This window comes from Caloenas nicobarica, chromosome 3 (genome assembly GCF_036013445.1).
Source record: "Caloenas nicobarica isolate bCalNic1 chromosome 3, bCalNic1.hap1, whole genome shotgun sequence".
In the NCBI taxonomy this organism is placed as follows: domain Eukaryota; kingdom Metazoa; phylum Chordata; class Aves; order Columbiformes; family Columbidae; genus Caloenas; species Caloenas nicobarica.
The window spans coordinates 69,738,501-69,757,095 of record NC_088247.1 but is presented as its reverse complement, the minus strand read 5'-3'; the positions used below and the strand labels follow the sequence as shown (position 1 = coordinate 69,757,095).

The 18,595-nt window shown below is 35.9% G+C and overlaps 1 protein-coding gene across 7 annotated transcripts in view; it reads left to right on the top strand.

The window, feature by feature from the left end:
• STXBP5 (syntaxin binding protein 5) overlaps positions 1-18,371 on the top strand; it is a 99,970-nt gene extending 81,599 nt beyond the window's left edge. For 4 of the 7 annotated variants that reach the window (XM_065631044.1, XM_065631039.1, XM_065631043.1 and 1 more), the window contains 7 exons: positions 1,763-1,813; positions 6,018-6,257; positions 7,709-8,078; positions 10,608-10,773; positions 11,567-11,678; positions 13,845-14,065; positions 14,838-18,371. In XM_065631044.1, the coding sequence (XP_065487116.1) occupies positions 1,763-1,813; positions 6,018-6,257; positions 7,709-8,078; positions 10,608-10,773; positions 11,567-11,678; positions 13,845-14,065; positions 14,838-14,879 (1,202 nt within the window). In that variant the 3' untranslated portion in view covers positions 14,880-18,371. The remainder of the gene's footprint in view (positions 1-1,762; positions 1,814-6,017; positions 6,258-7,708; positions 8,079-10,607; positions 10,774-11,566; positions 11,679-13,844; positions 14,066-14,837) is intronic. The other 3 variants (XM_065631045.1, XM_065631042.1, XM_065631040.1) reach the window with 1 other exon arrangement.
• Positions 18,372-18,595: the final 224 nt, after the last annotated feature.

Sequence of the window (18,595 nt, the reverse complement as noted above, 5' to 3'; positions counted from 1 at the left end):
AACTCAAATTATTTGTGTCCATACCTGAGCTTTTGTTCAGTATCTCAGCTTTTATGATTTACGTGTCTAACACAGAAAACAAGTCTTATGATGAGGAACGCCCATCCTTTCATTCACAGTTCCAGATAAGGTTTCATGATCTCTCTTCAAGCTGTTGTAAGTTCAAGCTGACAGCAACAAGATGGGCTCCTGGTCACTGGTGCTGTTTTGTACTAATGTTTTGTAGAGCTGAGCTCTGATCCGAAACAGGAGTTGATCTTGTTGGAAAAAACAAAACAAAACAAAAAACCACAACCCTTGGCAGAAACTTCATTCAGATGAGTTTTGGCCTCACCATTAAGCTCGGCAGATGCCAGTGCCAATGCAAGGATGAGGGTAGAAAACATGTAGCCGGACCGCCCTTTCCAGTTTCAGCCTGCGCTAAAATGAGTTAGTGACTAGAATTTCAGTCTGAGAGTAAGTAATTTCAATTTAAATTAAATAGGGCGTACTTTGTAACATTGACACATGAAGGAAATTAGATTATTTCTGGAGTTGTATTTTCAAATTTTTATAATGTGTGACAGGAATAAAACTGTTCAACTATTCAGATAACTAGCATTTGCAATATTGATGAGCATAATTGATGATACAATGAAGTATTTCACTTTTTGAAGGAGTAGAAGTAAGTTTAAATCACATGCTGTTTTTCAGGATACATAGAGAATTTAATGATTTCTGTTAAAACGATAATTAGAATGAGTTAGCTCCATTTTTAGCTGAGAGAAGCAGCAAGATTCAGGCTGCTTTATGGTGGGTATCCATTACAAGATACTCATAGAATTAAGAGGCTGTTCTCAGCATCTACTTTAGGTAGAGAAGTATTACCCTTTCAAGAGAGTGAAGAATTAAATGATATATCAAAGTTCAAGTGCGTGGCTGGGAAATAAATTTGGAGTCTAGCCCTGGTCTAGTAGTTAAGCTATGTCAAAATTATTCCTCCTCCAGTAACTCCTGAAAGAATGATGAAATAGGGATATATGGCTACTAATGTACTAGTAACTTCCGTTATAGCAGCATTTGTTAGTATTGTACTGCATTTTAAATGGACTGTAATATTTCCATTCCTATAAAGACAATTTTCCAAGTCAGGGATGACTTCAAATGCTATTTTTAACTTCAGCAATATTATCAAAATTATACTCTTTTTTTGACAGTGTTGCAAGTGCTTGTATGCTGCTGATTTTATAATTATTCTCTGTAATGTCTTCATTCTTCTAAGGTTGCAGATTGCATCTCATTACTAGCTTTTAACACATGTACATTAAGATTTTAGCATAATTAAAAGTTCATCTTTTCTCTATTTTAAATACCTCAGGTTTAATTGGGAAGTAGGGAAGAAGAGAGGATGGGAGGTTAACTTTATGTAAACTTCACTGCAGATTCTTGCAATAGCCAAGAGTCTGTGTTCTTTTAACCTGAGGAGATAAAACTCAAGGTTGAGCCGAAGCAAAATTCATCCAATCCATCAAGTTCTGCCTACAACCTGAGGAGAAATGAAGCTTGGCAAAAGTCATAAAATGCTGTATTTGGGGATTTTGGCATTTTTCATGCTTTACTTTGCACCCCTCCCCTGTGGAAGTGAGGCTCTGCTTTAGTAGAAATCCTATTGAGTACTGCAATTAATGTAATAATGGTATATTAAATATGGAGAAAGAGGCAAATAAAGGCCAGCAGAATCATGTTTATTCTTTTTAAAAAAAGGATATACTTCACTTTTCAGCAAAGATGTCCAGGAAGCTAAGTTTGCCAACTGAGTTAAAGCCTGATTTAGGTAAGTTTACATAGTTGACTTTATTTTTACTAAAACTGTTTTACGGAATGTGAGTACATTAGTGTCCTAAATTATGTAAACTACCATGACCTTATGTTGCATTTATCCAAAGTATAGAACTAAAATTTTAATTCCACTCTTTTTGGGGGCCCTCAGGCACAAAATGTCATTGCTGTCATCATAAGGTAAGCCTGCAAGTCTTGTATGTGGCTTATCACACTTTCGTCGTAATTTTTAGGCATCTGTCACTCACTTTATCAGTAAAGCTGTGATAGGAAAAGCATGATTAAGCAGATAATGTAAGGAAAATTGCTGCCTGTTTAGAATTGTCTAATACATTTTAAATTTAAAAATTATGTATCTTAAGACTAACAGGATATGTTGAGGTCCACTCAACAAATAGTTGGATGTAATTTTACAAATGTTAATTGTCTTTGGGACCACTCTCTTTAAACGAAAATAATATACAGCTGTTTGGATGGATGACCAGTCTGAGAACTTCATTTTTCTTGGAAAAGCACGTTACCTTTTTATGTAAGCAGTTCAGTCGTGAAGTCTGTAGCGCTAAAACTCGTTATATTGCATAACTAGAACGGCATACAAATTAGTAGATTTATTATTTTTTTAGTACTTTGCCAGCTTGTAGCTCAGATCCAGCTCCCCTGCCTTGTTCTCTGAAGATGATGGGGGACAGCTGTGGACCTACAGCAGTAGATGCAGCCTGAATGTGCAAGCTGCCTTCTGCTGCCACAGCTCGCTCTCCTCCTGCAGCAGAATTGCTGCCACAAGCCCAGGAGAGGGCAGACCAGGAGCAGACTGGCAGCTGTAGAACCGTGTATTTGACAACTGCTGCTACCAGCAAGGAAAGAGTCCACTGGGGTGTCTTGAAACTGAGTGGGACCACCCTGATTTACAATGTACACTTACAGCTTGCTCCACTCAGAGAAATGTGAAGTTGGAAGGAACCCTCAGAGAGCCTTTAATCCATTGCTAAGGCAAGGATCCAGATGTCTGACAGTTCAACTCCTCGTCTATTCATGAGCCTCCAGTAAATAAGTTTTTAGAAAAATCCCAAACAGAAAGTTCCAATGTTTTGTAGTCAGACAAATTCCCTGTTATTTAATCAGTCTTCCTTGCTTCCCTATTAACTTTTTCTTGTCCTTTCCACAATGAACAGGGATAACAAGTGTTCCCTATCTTTCTGTTAGCCGCCTTTTATGCTGCTGAAAGCTGTCATCATATCTCTAATCTTCATTTTTGCAGACAATTTTTTTTATAAAGTTCAATTACTTCTCCATTTTTAGGTTATGTTGTCTAAATCTAAGGTGGCTTCTGTTGGTCTCATCTGGACTTGGAATTTTTCCTCATCTTTCTAAAACTGCTGTGCCCAGAACCAGAGAGATTTAACTGTGGCTTGCTGGCACAAAAGAGCAAAAAAAAAAAAAATTTTTTTTTTCTAATCTGTCTGTTCTTCCTTACTATATTTACTAATGGTTTAGAGAGAAGTTCAGTTTAGGGTGAATTTTATCATACTTTGCAAACTGGACCACATTTGTACTTAAATATTATCCCATTTATTCTATTTCTACTCTTATTTTACTCCCAGTTCTTTTATAGCAGTAAGTACTAAGAAGGTTTTGGTGGGTCTTTTTTGTGAAGACTAGAGAAAATAAGAAGCCAAAATTCAGTATTTTCCAATCCAGAGTTTCAGCATGTTCTACATAACTTAATATTTGCTGTTCTTCCTACTGAAATAATGGAATTTTTTTGTTCAACTCACTTCTGGTGTACTTGTAAAATGCTTTGTCCCTTCCAAATTTTAATAGCCTTTGACTGGTTTCGCTTGGCTTTGCACATGTGTAGATATCTGCACTTAGATGCCTCATTTTGTTCTGTGTGAAATTCTTTTAGGTTTTCAGGTCTGTAAATAACTTAGGCAATTATGATGTTTGTTTATTTTACTTCTATCTTTTCTCCTAGCAAGATAGCTTTTACATAGCATTCTTCAGCGATTGTCCGCTTGGTTGTATTTTTTTGTCATTTATGTGGTCCTACCTACTGGCTCTGAGACAGCTGAAATGCCTTTCTCCCAAATTCATTGTCCTTATTTACGCTCTGTTCTTTCCATGGCTTCTTGAAACCTGGTCTTCCATGATCTTGTTCTTTCAAATTACTTTTCTGTCTTTAGATCTTTACCCCACCCCTTTTCCTACCTAAATAACCAAAACAAAATCCTAAACTACACATTTATGTGTTTATCCTCCACTTTCTAAAACAGAAGTTATCTTGAACATAGTCTACATTATACCATTGCTCTTCGATGTTGTAATCCGGGTGGTACCATTACCACTAGATCCTATCCCTTGGTTTAGTGGCTCCAAAGAGCTTTGTCTTTCCATCTTTCTGACAAAGTGGTGTGTAGATGGTCACACTGTTCCCTCCTTTTCATCTGAAACTAATCCATTAACTAATCATAGATTCTTCCCTGACTTCAGGGTATATAATATACACTAATGCAGTCAAACTCTTTACTCACAGTTCTCTTTCCTGAATGAATGTCCACTCTCCATAATGCCTGTATTGTCCAGCAAGTTACTTTTTTTTTTTTTTTTCTGTCCATTCCAATGCTTCTGGAATTTGTACACATGCTCTTCAGATATTCAACCAGATGCAACTCAACAAGTGCACATTTGATTTTATGCCTATTGCAGTTAATGTATGATTATATCCAGACTGATTAATTCATGTAAGAGTTGAAAAAACAAAGTTTAGTCAAGCCTGGAGAAGCAAGTATCTTAAGAGGTTGTGGTCATTAGAAGAATTATTTAAAAAATAATTGTTTTCATTGTTTTACTCTAGATTTGATTTTTTTAAATGTGAAAACTCAGGATGTCAACATCTGAGTGGCCGACCTACTTTCCTTTTATAATCCTTGTTTTAAATTTGACTTAGCTGAAGTTTGGCAAGACAATAATTTTTCTATCCTTGTTGGAATAAGACAACTATGTCCTGAGAAGATTGACTGTATATGTTGAATAGATACATTTAGTCAGCTGAAATTTAGTGTGTATGCTTTTCAAATCAAACGCATGTTAGATGTTCTTTGTAGAAAGTTTTGCAATAATTTAGTAAAGTTAGCATAGTGATACTTCCAGAAAGCATGTGGTTAAATGTTGCTCTTTTGCTCTTAAGCCTGCTTTAAAGATGACCATTACATCTATACCCTACCAAAAGTTCCAAAACAATAACTTAATTTTTTAAAAGCCATTATATAAATTGCATTAAGCTTTCACTAGTAAGGGTTGTCTTGTGCTGAAATATTGAATTTTGGAATTATGAGTTAAAGGAAAGCATTGATTCGTGAGAGCAGATAAATTCAGACATCCTGATATGTTAAGTATCGCCATGTGTACAGACAGCACACAGTTAGAAGCACATTTACTGGTTTGCAGCTTTTCTTAATATTAGAATTCTCTCTGTTAAGAGAACCTTATTTGCTAAGCAGTAAGCAAGATGTCCTGACAAGTGTATTAGTGCAATTTTGTACAGTATTCAAAACAGAAGTCTTTAGCTTTGCATATCAGTGCCAGGTGGCGTTTGGTATAGCATTAAATATTTCTCTTGCTAAAAGTTTGTATGTGTGTAAATAGCCTGTTAGACCTACTCCATACAGTTTCCTAAAGTGGGACGATGCTATAGTGAGTCACTACAGCTTACAAGTTATCATGCTGTCTGGATGTCACTGCAGTTCTTAAACTAAAGTAGTTGCATCTTCATAAGTTTATGAAACAGTGTTTCACAGAAGACAATATTTTTTAATCTGATCAATGAATTAATTGGCAGAGAGGTTTGTAATTCAGTTTGCTGGGGGCGCTTTTGGGGGAGGGGGGGGGGGGGTGGTGTTTTATTTTTTTAAAGGAGGAGTCCTGTTTGACTGTTCTTCCCTTCCCAGGAAGACAGATACATGCATAACAGTTGTTCATGACAATTACCTAATGGCAACCCCTGCAAAAAAAAAGATTGGGTGCTTTGTTCAGAGTATGGTGTTGAAGACTGGGCCAAAAGGAAATATGACTAAGGAAGAGTGCAGGAGTAATAATCAACAGAATTATAGTGTATACTTCATGTTAAAGAACAAAAAAGAAAATCTGATTTCATGCCTACATTTTTCCATTCTTTTTAATTAATACTGATTTATTTTCAGATGTCAAAGACAACTCTTTCAGTCGATCCCGGAGTTCTAGTGTAACTAGCATTGATAAAGAGACACGTGAGGCAATTTCAGCTCTTCATTTTTGTGAGACTTTCACAAGAAAGGCTGATACATCACCTTCCCCGTCCCTGTGGGTTGGGACCACACTGGGTACAGTGCTTGTCATTGTCCTGAACTTACCCCCAGGAGGAGAGCAAAGACTTCTTCAGCCAGTTATTGTTTCTCCTAGTGGTATGTACAAAGCAAATAAACTAAAGTATACTTTGATAAAGTGTTGGTGGTTGTATTCTTTCTTTAGATAAACTATTTTTCTCTATTATAGATCAGTTGGAAATTAATACATACTTCATTGATCTGGCTACTAATGTTAACAGTCTAGACTGATTACTTCATTACCAGAGTTTCAAAGTCACAAAGTTGAAAATATGTTCTCATATAATATAAAAATACCATTTTAATGTATATTTGCTGAGAAAAAGCATGCTTTCTAACCTTAATGTAGTACATGGCAATTAAACAGATAGCAGAAAAGATGAGTATTTCAAGTGTTCCATTTTTTTTGAGTTATGAGGTAGGAAACTTTCCATTTTCCTGCTTTATAGAAAGGGAATAAATCAAGGGCTGTATATTGAACAACTAACTTTAAATGTTAGTGACAGAATATTTGTTTGGATTGCTCTGAAAGTTCTTGTATCTTGTTTTTCTGATACACAGCAACTGATTTTGTTTTAATTATGTATTAATGGTTTGCTTTCCTGCTACCACTGTCTCATGCAGAACATGCTGCTCTGCTCCACTTTGCTCACACAGATAGTATCAGGACATGCAAATTGCAATGCCATTTGATTGAAATAGTGATTAGGAATAGTGTGACCTCTAGACCATGTTTGATTTGTGCTTATCATGTATGGTATTGGCAGCAGTATTCAGACATGATAACAGGATTGTAAAGGCAAGGCTGCAGACTGGACAGTTAGTCTAATCACTGGATCTGCAGTATGAACCTTAAAAGATACCGCCATGTGTATGATTTTCTTGTACATAGCAAATGTTCATGTTTTTACTTCAATGTGAATAAATGAAGTAAAATAAGACATGTATGAGCCCAAGATCTGGCATACAGAGACAGTGATTTAAACGATTGGGAGGGAAAATTTCCTCTTTTGTTTTATACTACAGAGAAGTGGATTCAAATGTAAACTGCAAGGGGAAAACACACACACACAGACAGGTTGCTTGTTTCTGAATGTGTGAATGTGTCTGTATTGAAGAAAGAGGTGGTGCTCACCTTTAGCTAACAGCATTCATTATAGGTATTAAGCACACAGTGTACTCCTCTGGAGTGAATGAAATGAGTTTGACACTGAACTCAAATCCAGATGTGGATTCCAGCTAAGCTCTCTTAGAAATATATAGGTTTCTGTTGAAGTTAATGGAAGAGTACGCATATGCTTAACTCTTAAACTAGTTTAACGTTTTCTTGAATGCATATATGCTATTGCACGTGCTTCATTTGTTTTCAGATTAATGTCCAAAGGTTTTTCTAAGTTTGTTTTGCTACACAAGCAAGCCTAAATTCTTGTTTAGTTTTCATTTTACTGACTGCTTGAAGGAATATTATGTATCTTGAAAAACAGTTCAGGAGAACTGATTTAGAAAGGTGCTCAACTTCTTTTTCCTAGGAACCATCCTGAGGCTAAAAGGGGCAATCTTGAGAATGGCTTTTCTGGATACCACAGGATCTCTGGTCCCACCAGCACATGAACCATGGAGAGAACACAATGTTCCTGAAGATAAAGATGAAAAAGATAAATCAAAAAAGCGACGACCTGTCTCAGTGTCCCCTTCTTCCTCTCAGGAAATCAGTGAAAATCAATATGCAGTGATATGTTCGGAAAAGCAAGCAAAAGTTATCTCACTGCCATCCCAGAACTGTATTTATAAGCAAAACATAACAGAGACTTCTTTTGTTCTTCGTGGAGATATAGTGTCATTGAGTAACAGTATCTGCCTTGCATGTTTCTGTGCCAATGGACATATTATGACTTTTAGGTAAGACCTGTTTGATAGTAACTTAAATATAAAAAGAAAAAATAGTCTTCTGCTAGATAGGAGGTGTACTTCTGCATAAGAAAGTGAATAAAAGAAATCTACATTCACTCAGTATTGATGAACCTCTAACACTTGAGTCTGGATAATTTTGATTATGCATTCTGATTAGTAGTTATGCCTTTAACACATGAAAAAGTTTACCAGTTTAGCTCAAGCTACTCTTAGTCAACAAATAGTTCCAAGCATGTGATATACATCCTTGATGCAGTTTCTCAAGTGTGAATTTACTCCCTGATGGAGAAAAGTGCATTGACCAGAACTTCAGCTGGTACCTGACCACAACTCTGCATGTTTATGTGCAGCTGTTTGCATCACACTCATGCCTCAAGGTTACCTCTTGTGTAGCCTGCTCGTGTCTTGAAGGCCTTAAACTTGGGCTATAAAGGCAAGATTAGTTGCTACTATTGTGGTTGTACCATAGAAATAAGTAATGTAAGAGATTTAAGTTAGGAATTTAAACGTGTAAAAGTAATGTTTGAATATACTTATGTGTCACCTATGTAATACATCCTTTCTTTAATATTTCCAAATGCTATTTTATTCCAAATAGCACTACGTGTGTATATATATATATGCACTTGCACTTCATTTTAGTCCTGGCTAATGCTAAGATGACTGTGAAACATGGCATTATAAATTTGTGCCAGTAAAATTCCTAAAAGGTTATTTTTTAGGTTGCAAAAACAAGTTCTCAGCTTGGGAAACTTTCTAAAAAGATGCTTCTTCAGGAATTGTTAGGAATAAAACTAAAGCTGATGTGATACAATCAAAACTTATTTTTTAGTTATAGTATGTAAGTCTGTTAACTGCATTGATCTATATGCCAACATATATTCTAAACATCTCTAGAAAATGCTGCTCACCTTGCTGGTCAAGCACTGTATTTTCCCTAATTAAAACTGAACTGAGTAATGTTCAGGGACCGTTTATTCCTGTTTTCCTCAGGGTTCATTTTGTTTTCTAAAGAATGTTGTATAGAGGCAGGTGCTAAATTATAACTACTGAAGCGTTACATTGTGTAGGGAAGTTGGATTCCCAAGTATTAACTCCATTTCATAAGCATGAATTGCTGCCAGGAAGAGACGTCATGTGCTGTTCGGGTGAAGTTGTCAGTGTGTTGTATCATAACCAAGATGCCCCATACTTATCTACTGAAACAAGTTTAGATAGGGCTTATGATTCTGTTACAGATTTGTTCAATACTCTGAAAATGCCATCTGGATATCATGTTTGTTCTGTCTGATCTAATGATTTTTGTTGTTTTTGTCTTGAAGCTGTAAGGACATTTTAGGCTTCCATGGGTCTGAAGCAAAGCACTTCCCTGTTATTAACTTGCTCTTAGGAATATTCTTATTCTAGATAAATGCACAGCAGAAGTGCCATTTCTGGGTGATGTGCTTACAAGAGAATATTGCATTTTATTTCTTACCTGTAGAACTTGCCTCTGAAATCATGTTACCTGTTCTCCCTCCTTTCATTTGCCATAGATGAAGTCTCCTGCTAAGAGACCATCTACAATTTGTAGAATGCAAGCTTAGCATTTAGAAATCTCAGTATCATTAAAAAAAAGCACCACCCAATGCTTACTGTTGCAGTTACTACATATTTTTGTCATTGCTTTTGGCTTCTCTTTGCCACTTTACTCCTTTTCTAGAAAGAATCATCTTAAGCAGAAGGTATCTGCAGCTGAGGCTGCTTAATGTATTGTTGGTACATTTGCAACTAACATCTTGCATAAATTACGTTTTTACAAAAATTTCACAGAGAATGTTTTTGAGACAGCAGTTTATTTTGGGTTCTACTTATCAAGACATCAGGTGTTCAGTCACTTCTTACTTGCATTTATTATTACTGTCAGGCAGAGGAATGATTTTAGCAAGAGCATTGTTACAGCTTGATGCAGTAAGTATTGCAGTTACATGTACAGGATCAGAAAATAGAAGGTAAGCAATCTTTGCCCTAAGGGGACGTCCTCTTAAATATGCAGTTGGACAAAACAGGTGGACATAATTCATAAGGCTGTTGTTTGAGGCTGCTGAATTCTGTTTGCCTTTGAAAGCACACCCCTGTGTGTTTCCAAGTGTTCCTGAGGAGAGATCTTTTAGATTTGTATTTTTAGTCAAGGAGAAATTCTACACCTGAGAGAAGCAGCAGGATGTTCAATTGTAAACTTTCGGCAGATACTTATAAAAATACTTTATTAGTAATGACTGAATAATGACTTAAGTGAATCTGTGATTTACATGCTCAGAGTATCATTTAAATTGTACTTTTAAACCCATGTGATGCAGATGTTTAAATTTCATTTTTGAGGTGCTACCTTAATCTCATAAATGTTTTGAGGTTTTGTAATTGCCTTAAATGATACTCTGTTTGTCATACTTATGCAGATGGTGAAGAGAAAATGAGCCATTTGATCAATAATAGACAACCAAGCTATATTTAAATGTGGTTTTTTTATTTCTTAAGTTTGCCAAGTTTAAGGCCATTATTGGATGTGTATTACCTGCCACTCACCAATATGCGGATAGCCAGAACATTCTGCTTCACCAATAATGGACAAGCACTCTATCTTGTCTCACCGACTGAAATACAGAGGCTTACCTACAGTCAAGAAACATGTGAAAATCTTCAGGTAACAATTTTTTTTAATTACTGTTTTCTGATATAAATGAACTTGGACGTTCTCAGTTCTAGATTCACAATGCTTATAGTAATTAAATCTGGCATAAAGCCAAGCACTTCAGCTTTCATACTTTGATTTTTCTCACTGTAGAGTCTGATTCAGGATGAATAATTTCTCTTCATTTTTTGTTTCATCTGTCCTATTGTATTTCAAACAGTTTCTTCATCTCCTTTCTGATTGATAGCAAATTTCCTTGTTTAACATGTGCAGTTAATAAAACTCCCTCATTCAGTTGATGCTGGTGGACGTGCATGCTGAAATAAGCAGGGCATGCTAACCCAGGATGCTTGAAGGGAACTATTGTGTTTCAGGGTTATTAACAGCTTGAAAAGATTCTCAGCCATGCTTCGGCTTGGAAGTTGTATAGGACACTGAAATAGCAAAGATGCAGGCTGTAAGCTCTACTTTTGTACCACACATGGATATGAATATTTGTAGGTGATATTTCAACGGAACAAAACCAGGAGTTTTGCCCTATTGTTGAGGGATAAATACAGCTTTACTCAAACCCCCTTCTTTGCTACTGAATTTTGTGAGCTATAAACTTGCAACAATCAGAACAGATGGTTTGGACAGTTTTTCTTTATTTACTTCCTGCATCACCTTGCAAAGGCAGATGCCTATTAAAGCAGATTCACTTAGAAATTCAAATCCATGAAAGAAGTCCTTAAAGTGAAAAATATTCCATTAATTTGTGCGTGAAATAATGTATGCCTTGTTGTGCCTCTTCTTCATTGCAAAGGAAATGTTGGGTGAGCTCTTCACTCCTGTAGAAACACCAGAAGCACCAAACAGAGGATTCTTTAAAGGCCTGTTCGGAGGTGGGGCACAATCACTTGACAGAGAAGAACTCTGTAAGTTTATAGTATTCAGTATTTTCCTGGTATTTCTACCCAAGGAAGTCAAAGATCCTTGAGAAATGCATTACCTGTGTTAATAGACATTACGTTTGCAAAGAGGAAAGTAAAAAAGGGAATGACAAATACCTTTTCATAGCTTTTATGTGATGTTCACCTTACCAACAAGATCTGAAAAGCTTGCTACTGTTTTTCTCACAGGATCCTTTAATTCATTTATTGAGGAGTAGTTTATAAAGCAAGAAATGGGACAACTGATCTCATTTTTGTTCATCTTTGAGTACTTACCATTATTTTTTTTTAATACTGTTAAACTGAAAGGGACTGCTTCTGGAGAACACTATTCTGGAGAGTGAGAAAATTAAAACTTCATTCTACTTCAGTTCATTCACTAGATTATTTTTCCTCATTTGACTTGTGCAGAGGTGCCTTAGGAATGAGAGAAAGGACAGAACTGTGTAACAGTTCAGTTCATAGGACAGTAAAATTCAGATTTGGCAAAGTAATTATTGCTTTATCATTTTCTCATTGTTTCTTTGATTACAGCTTCATTTTTTTTTTTTACTATGGTGGCATGCAGCAGTTTAATACATTTAACTTCCACTTATTCAGATATTTGCTAAATGACACACCATGTTATGCAAGTTTATTTGTAAGAACTGTTTCCTTCTTAACGTGAAACATAGCTGTTAAAATAGATAAGGCTCCCTAGCAATCCTTTCTTTTTTTTTTTGTTCTTTTGATCTAGCCAATAAAAATTAAATTAGTCTTTACTACTTGTGCCTATACATTTTGAACAAATACCACGTAGTTAGAGGTAACTTTCTGCATTAAAATATGCAATATGTGTAATACTTTGAAAGGTTGGTCAGGTGTTCTATTAGAGAAATTTACGTGTACAAATTACATGTTTATTATGACTGGGACAAGAGAAAACTGCCTTTTCGTGGCAAGAGAAAAGTACTCTTGTAACTTTAGAAGCTATCTCTTCCTGTTATTTCAAGTTTCCCCCACCAAGTTTTGGCTCAGATCTTCAGAAGGAAAATACTACTGAATTAGAGAAAAAAGCCTGAAATTGAGTTCAATGACAATTCAAAAGACATTGAAAAATGCTTTAAAATAGTCATATTTAACATGAGGGTCACAGCAGAATATTATTTCTTTTTTTATTCTTGGGAATCGACAGAAAGATGTTTATAGTGTTAGTTGAAATCCAAGTTGTTCTTCCCAGAAGCATAAAATCAAATAAGAAAATCTTGAAATAACTGCAACAAAACTTACTTAAAAAGTTAATGTTATTTTTCCTAGAGGTTAAAAAAAGAAAATATTTAAACTATAATTTCATTGTTTGTGTACGAAAAAAAAAATTGGTTTGACTTAAGCATCCAAAAATCTTCTGGCCTTCACTCAAATTTTTGTAGAGTATACAACTCAGCATGAGAGAGACACATCCATTAAGTGTCTGGGCTGAACTCGGTGGCTGATGTCCCATTGTGAGTGAAGGAAATGTAGCTAGTGTGGTCACTGTAGCCTAGAGAGCTGTTCAGCTGACCATTTGTGAGTGTTTACTTTAGGATGAGCTGGTTTGTTGGTTTGTTCTTACAACTGTGCTGCCTTTTCATGAGTTACATTATTTTTTTTACCATAATGAGTGCACAGACACCTAATCTTCAGGTGTTTGCACCTCAAACTGAACTTCCATCAAAGGAAACTTCTGCTGGCTGAGTCATGCTGGCTACACTAGCAAAGCATGTCCAGAACTGACCACAGCTTGTCTTTTCAAAATTCTCCTGCTCTGCTGAACTCCCAACGCCTTCCCTGTGAAGCAAGCTATATTGTTAAAAACCACTTCACCAGCACAATTGTTGATGACTGTAATGCCAGCACTATTGAGAGTGTTTTAATTTCACACTCAAGCTGTGAAAAGGTTGTAATTTTATAACCTGCCTGGAAACTCTTATAAAATTGAGAGTTTTCAAACATATTTCAAATACTAACATCTAGTAACATTGAGTAGTATTGCTCAAAGTCATGCCTACGTTAAGGTGCTCAGTGTCCATGATAAAAATGACATCTCTTTATAAACTGGTTACATTGGTATTTATGTAATAATGACCAAAAAAACTTACTGTTCTGTTTTTATTGCTTTGCAAATGCCTCCAGTTGGAGAGTCAGCATCTGGGAAGGCATCAAGAAGTCTTGCCCAGCATATTCCAGGGCCTGGGGGTATTGAAGGTGTCAAAGGAGCAGCATCTGGTGTAGTTGGAGAACTAGCACGAGCCCGGTTGGCGCTAGATGAAAGAGGACAGAAACTAGGAGAACTGGAAGAAAAAACTGCAGCTATGCTTTACAGTGCTGATTCTTTCTCTAAACATGCTCATGAGGTGAGTCGGTTGCATGTTAAACAGAGAGCATTAAACTGATTCTCCAATCAGTTTGGCAAATATATATATATATTCTGCAATAAATATAAATATATTCTGCCAAATAAATGCAAGGTTGGCAAGTAATGGACTTCTGCAAGGGAATGTTAGAGGTATCGAAAGAGAATGCAATATCCTTGATAAAGGACACTTCACTTTTATCTATCAATCCTAATAATTAAGTATTAATGTAAGCAGCTTTGTCTTGTGGCACATGAGTCTAGAGCATATCCTCTGTCTGAGTGGCGTGTAGACTTCCAAATGTGTTGCTCAGTTCCCATTACTTAAAGAATTTGTCACTGAATTGGATAAGAAGAGTAAATTTGGTGTGAGATGCATGTGGTTCTTAAGAAAGACCCAGTTGTTGTATGCAAACCCCGTGAATCCAAGCGAGTTTGAATCCAAACTATTTTTTTTCCTCAGTAACTACATAGGACGCCTGTTCATGCAGATCTCTTTCCATCCCCTGAACTCTTGTTCCTGAATTTCCCATTCTCCCCAAAATGTCTTTTTCTATCTGAGGCAAGATCAGCAGTGATTCTACCATTAGAAAATTCATCACGCTAAACCCTCACTGTTCAGCAATGTTGTTGTTGCAATTTTTTGAGAAGCCTTACTTCTCAAAGAAGTCTCTCTTTCTCGTGCTGCTTTGTAAGCCTATAATTTGTTTGTATCATTGTACTTTTTGATGTATTATTGCAACAGTAATCAGAAATTGCTTTTTGTTTTTTAGATGATGTTGAAGTACAAAGACAAGAAGTGGTACCAATTCTGATGATGCTCATCAATTACATCTGTTTAATTTTGTCCCAATGAAAAAATCTTCGGTTTTCATTAATTTTGGCAGGACCATTGAAATTTAAAGGAGTATTCACCATTGGATACTGTTGTTTCCTAGAACAAATCACACACTGTTTTATCTCAGTTGTGGCTTTAACTGAGGAGCTTTGTATTTAAAAGAAACACACACAAAAAACCAAACTTGAGTGTTTCTTAGCTGTTGGTTAGCTGAGAGTTGGAACAGAGGAGGTAACTAGGATATGTGGAAAAGAGGGTAAAGGGAAAACATGGTGCAAGATGGGCAGGGGCAATGCAGGGTCAATCCTGTGTTAATATTTTATATGCCAAAAGTTTTTGTGCTACTGTAATTGCTGCCAGTGTTACACCCTCCTGTGAGGAGAGGCAATAAATCAGGGGTCCAAGAGCTGGAATAAAGTCGTTTGTCTTGCTGGATGGTAGCTGACTGACTTACCCTCTCTAAGACTCAACTATATTTACCATTACTGTTGAAGAAGAGTTGAAGTTTGCTCTCACTTCTTTCATCGGAAAAGCTGGAAGTTTGGAAGATTTCATGTTGAAAATTGTATACATAGTTGACTTGTGCATAGTCTTTTCTTGGGCCCCTGATCTAGTATTCTTGTATTCACATCATATTCTGTGAAGTGCAAAACAAGAGAATACACAATTTTTGCATTAAAAAAGTCAAGTGAATAATATGACTGAAATGTGTCATGCTGGGAATTTTCATTTGTGTGATGGCCGTGCAACGTGAAATGTGGTAACATCTTCATTGTGGTAAGAATACTTCAACTTCAGTTAAATATTATTTTTTGCCAAAAATAGTTATTGGTTCTGTTTGTATAACACTTAGAATTGGCTGTGGGTTCCTTTCATGCTGTGAATTTTTGTAAATGTTTAACAGAATGTACCTTTACAGCCATTAATGAAAATAGCTGAGATAGTTTTGCTCAAAACTTAAGTTCTAGATGCCCCTTTAGTCCTTTACTATATCGGATAATCTTGGACTCAGGTTTTCAAACAGTTTTACACTCCGTGGAGGTGCTGATGCATGAGTAATGGCAAGCATCTAATATTTAATAGTTGTCAGTATATTGTTTAGCAAATTTCTAAATCCTGCTAGTAATTTTACAAGTACCTATCTCAGCCCCACCCAGCACTAAAGGCAGTTGGCCTGAAGTTTGGGTTTAGTCTCTAAAGCAGTGTTTTCAGTAGTGTGGGCAGTGGTTAAGTGTCCACTAAAACTTCAGGAATGGGTGAAACCAATGATGCTCACTTTGGGTGAGGTGAATAATACAGCTGAGCTAACTTGTTAATGGCTGCTGCACTAAAGCTGTACCAGTGGGAATGACCAGAGCTCTTTTAAAAAGAGAGAATTCCTTAAAATGTTTGCGTTTCAAAAATAATTTAGACTCTTCTCCTCAAAGCAGGAATAGTTGCTGACTGGTCTTGTTTTATAAAAGGGAGTACTTAGAACCTGAAAGATCTACATTATCTGAAATTAATCATTTGAGTTTTCTCCTCCAAGCGCCACATTCTGTGTGGTTTTTTTTCGCACACTTTCTGAATGTTCCCAAGCAAAACCTCAGTTGTATTTGTATTGTAAAGTGATGTTGCAGGTATATAGATAAGGCAACCTTACAAAACACTTAAAGGATGTGAAATATTGAAGTTACTGTTCGTTCTTGATTCATTTTTCAAATGAAAGGCAAGTATGTTTGGACTTTGTAGCACAAATCGATACTTTTTCTGATTTTATGTATAACATTTAATTAAAAAAAAGACAAGTGAATTCTCTTGCCAGTAGGAGGGCATGCCATACCATGCCCACTGTGCAAAGAACTTGACAAATGAGGATGTGACAGTTTGAACAAGCAGCATTATGATTTCCTGATGGCTCTGTCCCATATCTACTGAGGCAATATTAACTCCAGTTACTTAACTCAGCTTGCCACGCAATTTTTGCCTCTGCATGTTAATTGATTTCTCTTTCAGTGTCTAATGCATATTTAACACCGTTTTGTTAAAAATCCAGAAGAAAACTGGATATACTACTTTCCATACCATTTCAAAAAATAAAACACCCTAGCTGATGCTTGTCCCCTTATCTAACATTTATAAATTGAGATGACTGATTATTATTTGAGCTGGTGAAGAGGAGCTATATTTCAGAGCAACAGAATCCTGTAAAATTATTCTGGCCAGGCTCTGGAGAAAGGATGGCAGAAGTTTGTTTCAGCAAATTGTGGTATCAGTTGAGTGGAAGATTACCTTAGCTTGAAAGGAAAGCATACCTAACTTTCCCGTCAAGAAACATTTGACAACCACCAGTGAGGAAAAAAAAAAACCAAGGCAATGAGAGACCATCTGCCAGTACAAGAAGAGTAGTGGTTTACTTGGTGTTATAGAGTTGATCATAGTTGAATCTTTTTTTCAGTTGCATACGTGAAGAGCATGCTTCTAGATTTGAAAACTAAGGAAACGATTGCTCATGAGATGAATACAGAAATGGTTCTTGTTCAACAGAAGGGGCTATGTACAATTTTAGTCTAAAAAGTTCCTTTTTCCTTCTCTGTGGAAGGAAGTTGATCGTACATACATCATTGCATCTTCTGCTGTTGGTGGTGCATCTTTTGTACAGCAAAATATGTTGAAATCCTTGCGGGGGGAGCACCCCTGGTTTTTTTGCTAGCATTTAAGTTGTGTGAAACTTTTTTTAGAGTATCTGGAAGACTATAAAATACAATTGAGCTATTTCTTTTTTGTTTGGTTGGTTTTTTCAATGGATGTGTGAGAAACTGCTGCTACCTATCTGTTTATATGTAGCGTGTCTCATTAGGAACTGTAAACTGAAGATGCTTTTCTTTATCTTAGTCCTGCCAAATTGTAACTTTTGAATGTTGACGTGTAAATATGTGTGTATTCCAAATAAGTCTGAAAGTGTTACACCATAGGCATTTCCAGTGATTCGTTCTTCAGCAGTCAGTTATAAAATGTAGTAATATGTAGCTGTGTTCCTTGTCTGTCTTTATGCAAAGATTTTTGCCTGAGGTGGTACTTGCATGGCAGGTGATGTTAGAAAGCTACATCCAAAGGAGGATTTTTGGAAGAAAGTTTGTATCCTTTTTTGCCTTTGTTTTCCTTTTCTCTTTTTTTTTTTTTTTGCTTAATTAATGGCACTGATATTACCTGAACTTTTAAACTTGAATTTTTCCTGCACTTTAAGTCAATCATGGCATTTTATTCTTTAATTTTGTTTCTACATTTGTGCAATTCAGGTCCATTATTTGTATATAAACACACACATTCAATAAAGACTTTAGAACAGATTACTTTCAGGCACATTTGCTAATTATGTGATTATCATTTAGAATGTGTGTTTTCTTAGCAAAATATGTATATACAAGTATATACAATATAGAATCTAATGAAAGGCACTTATCCTGTGTAGACATTCAGTTTATAAATTACTGCAACACTTTCAGATTTGTTACTAGATAATACAATGAAATCTATTTATACATACTGCTTAAGAATATACTTTTAGTTTTAAATAATTTTTATATGTACACTTCTACCTTTAATTTTAAAAAGACTTATGTTCAATTTTTAAGTCAAAGTACTTAAAGTATGTATATTATCCATAGAAGAAGTTGTTTTAAGCTTATGAATACATTCATATCTCATATCGAG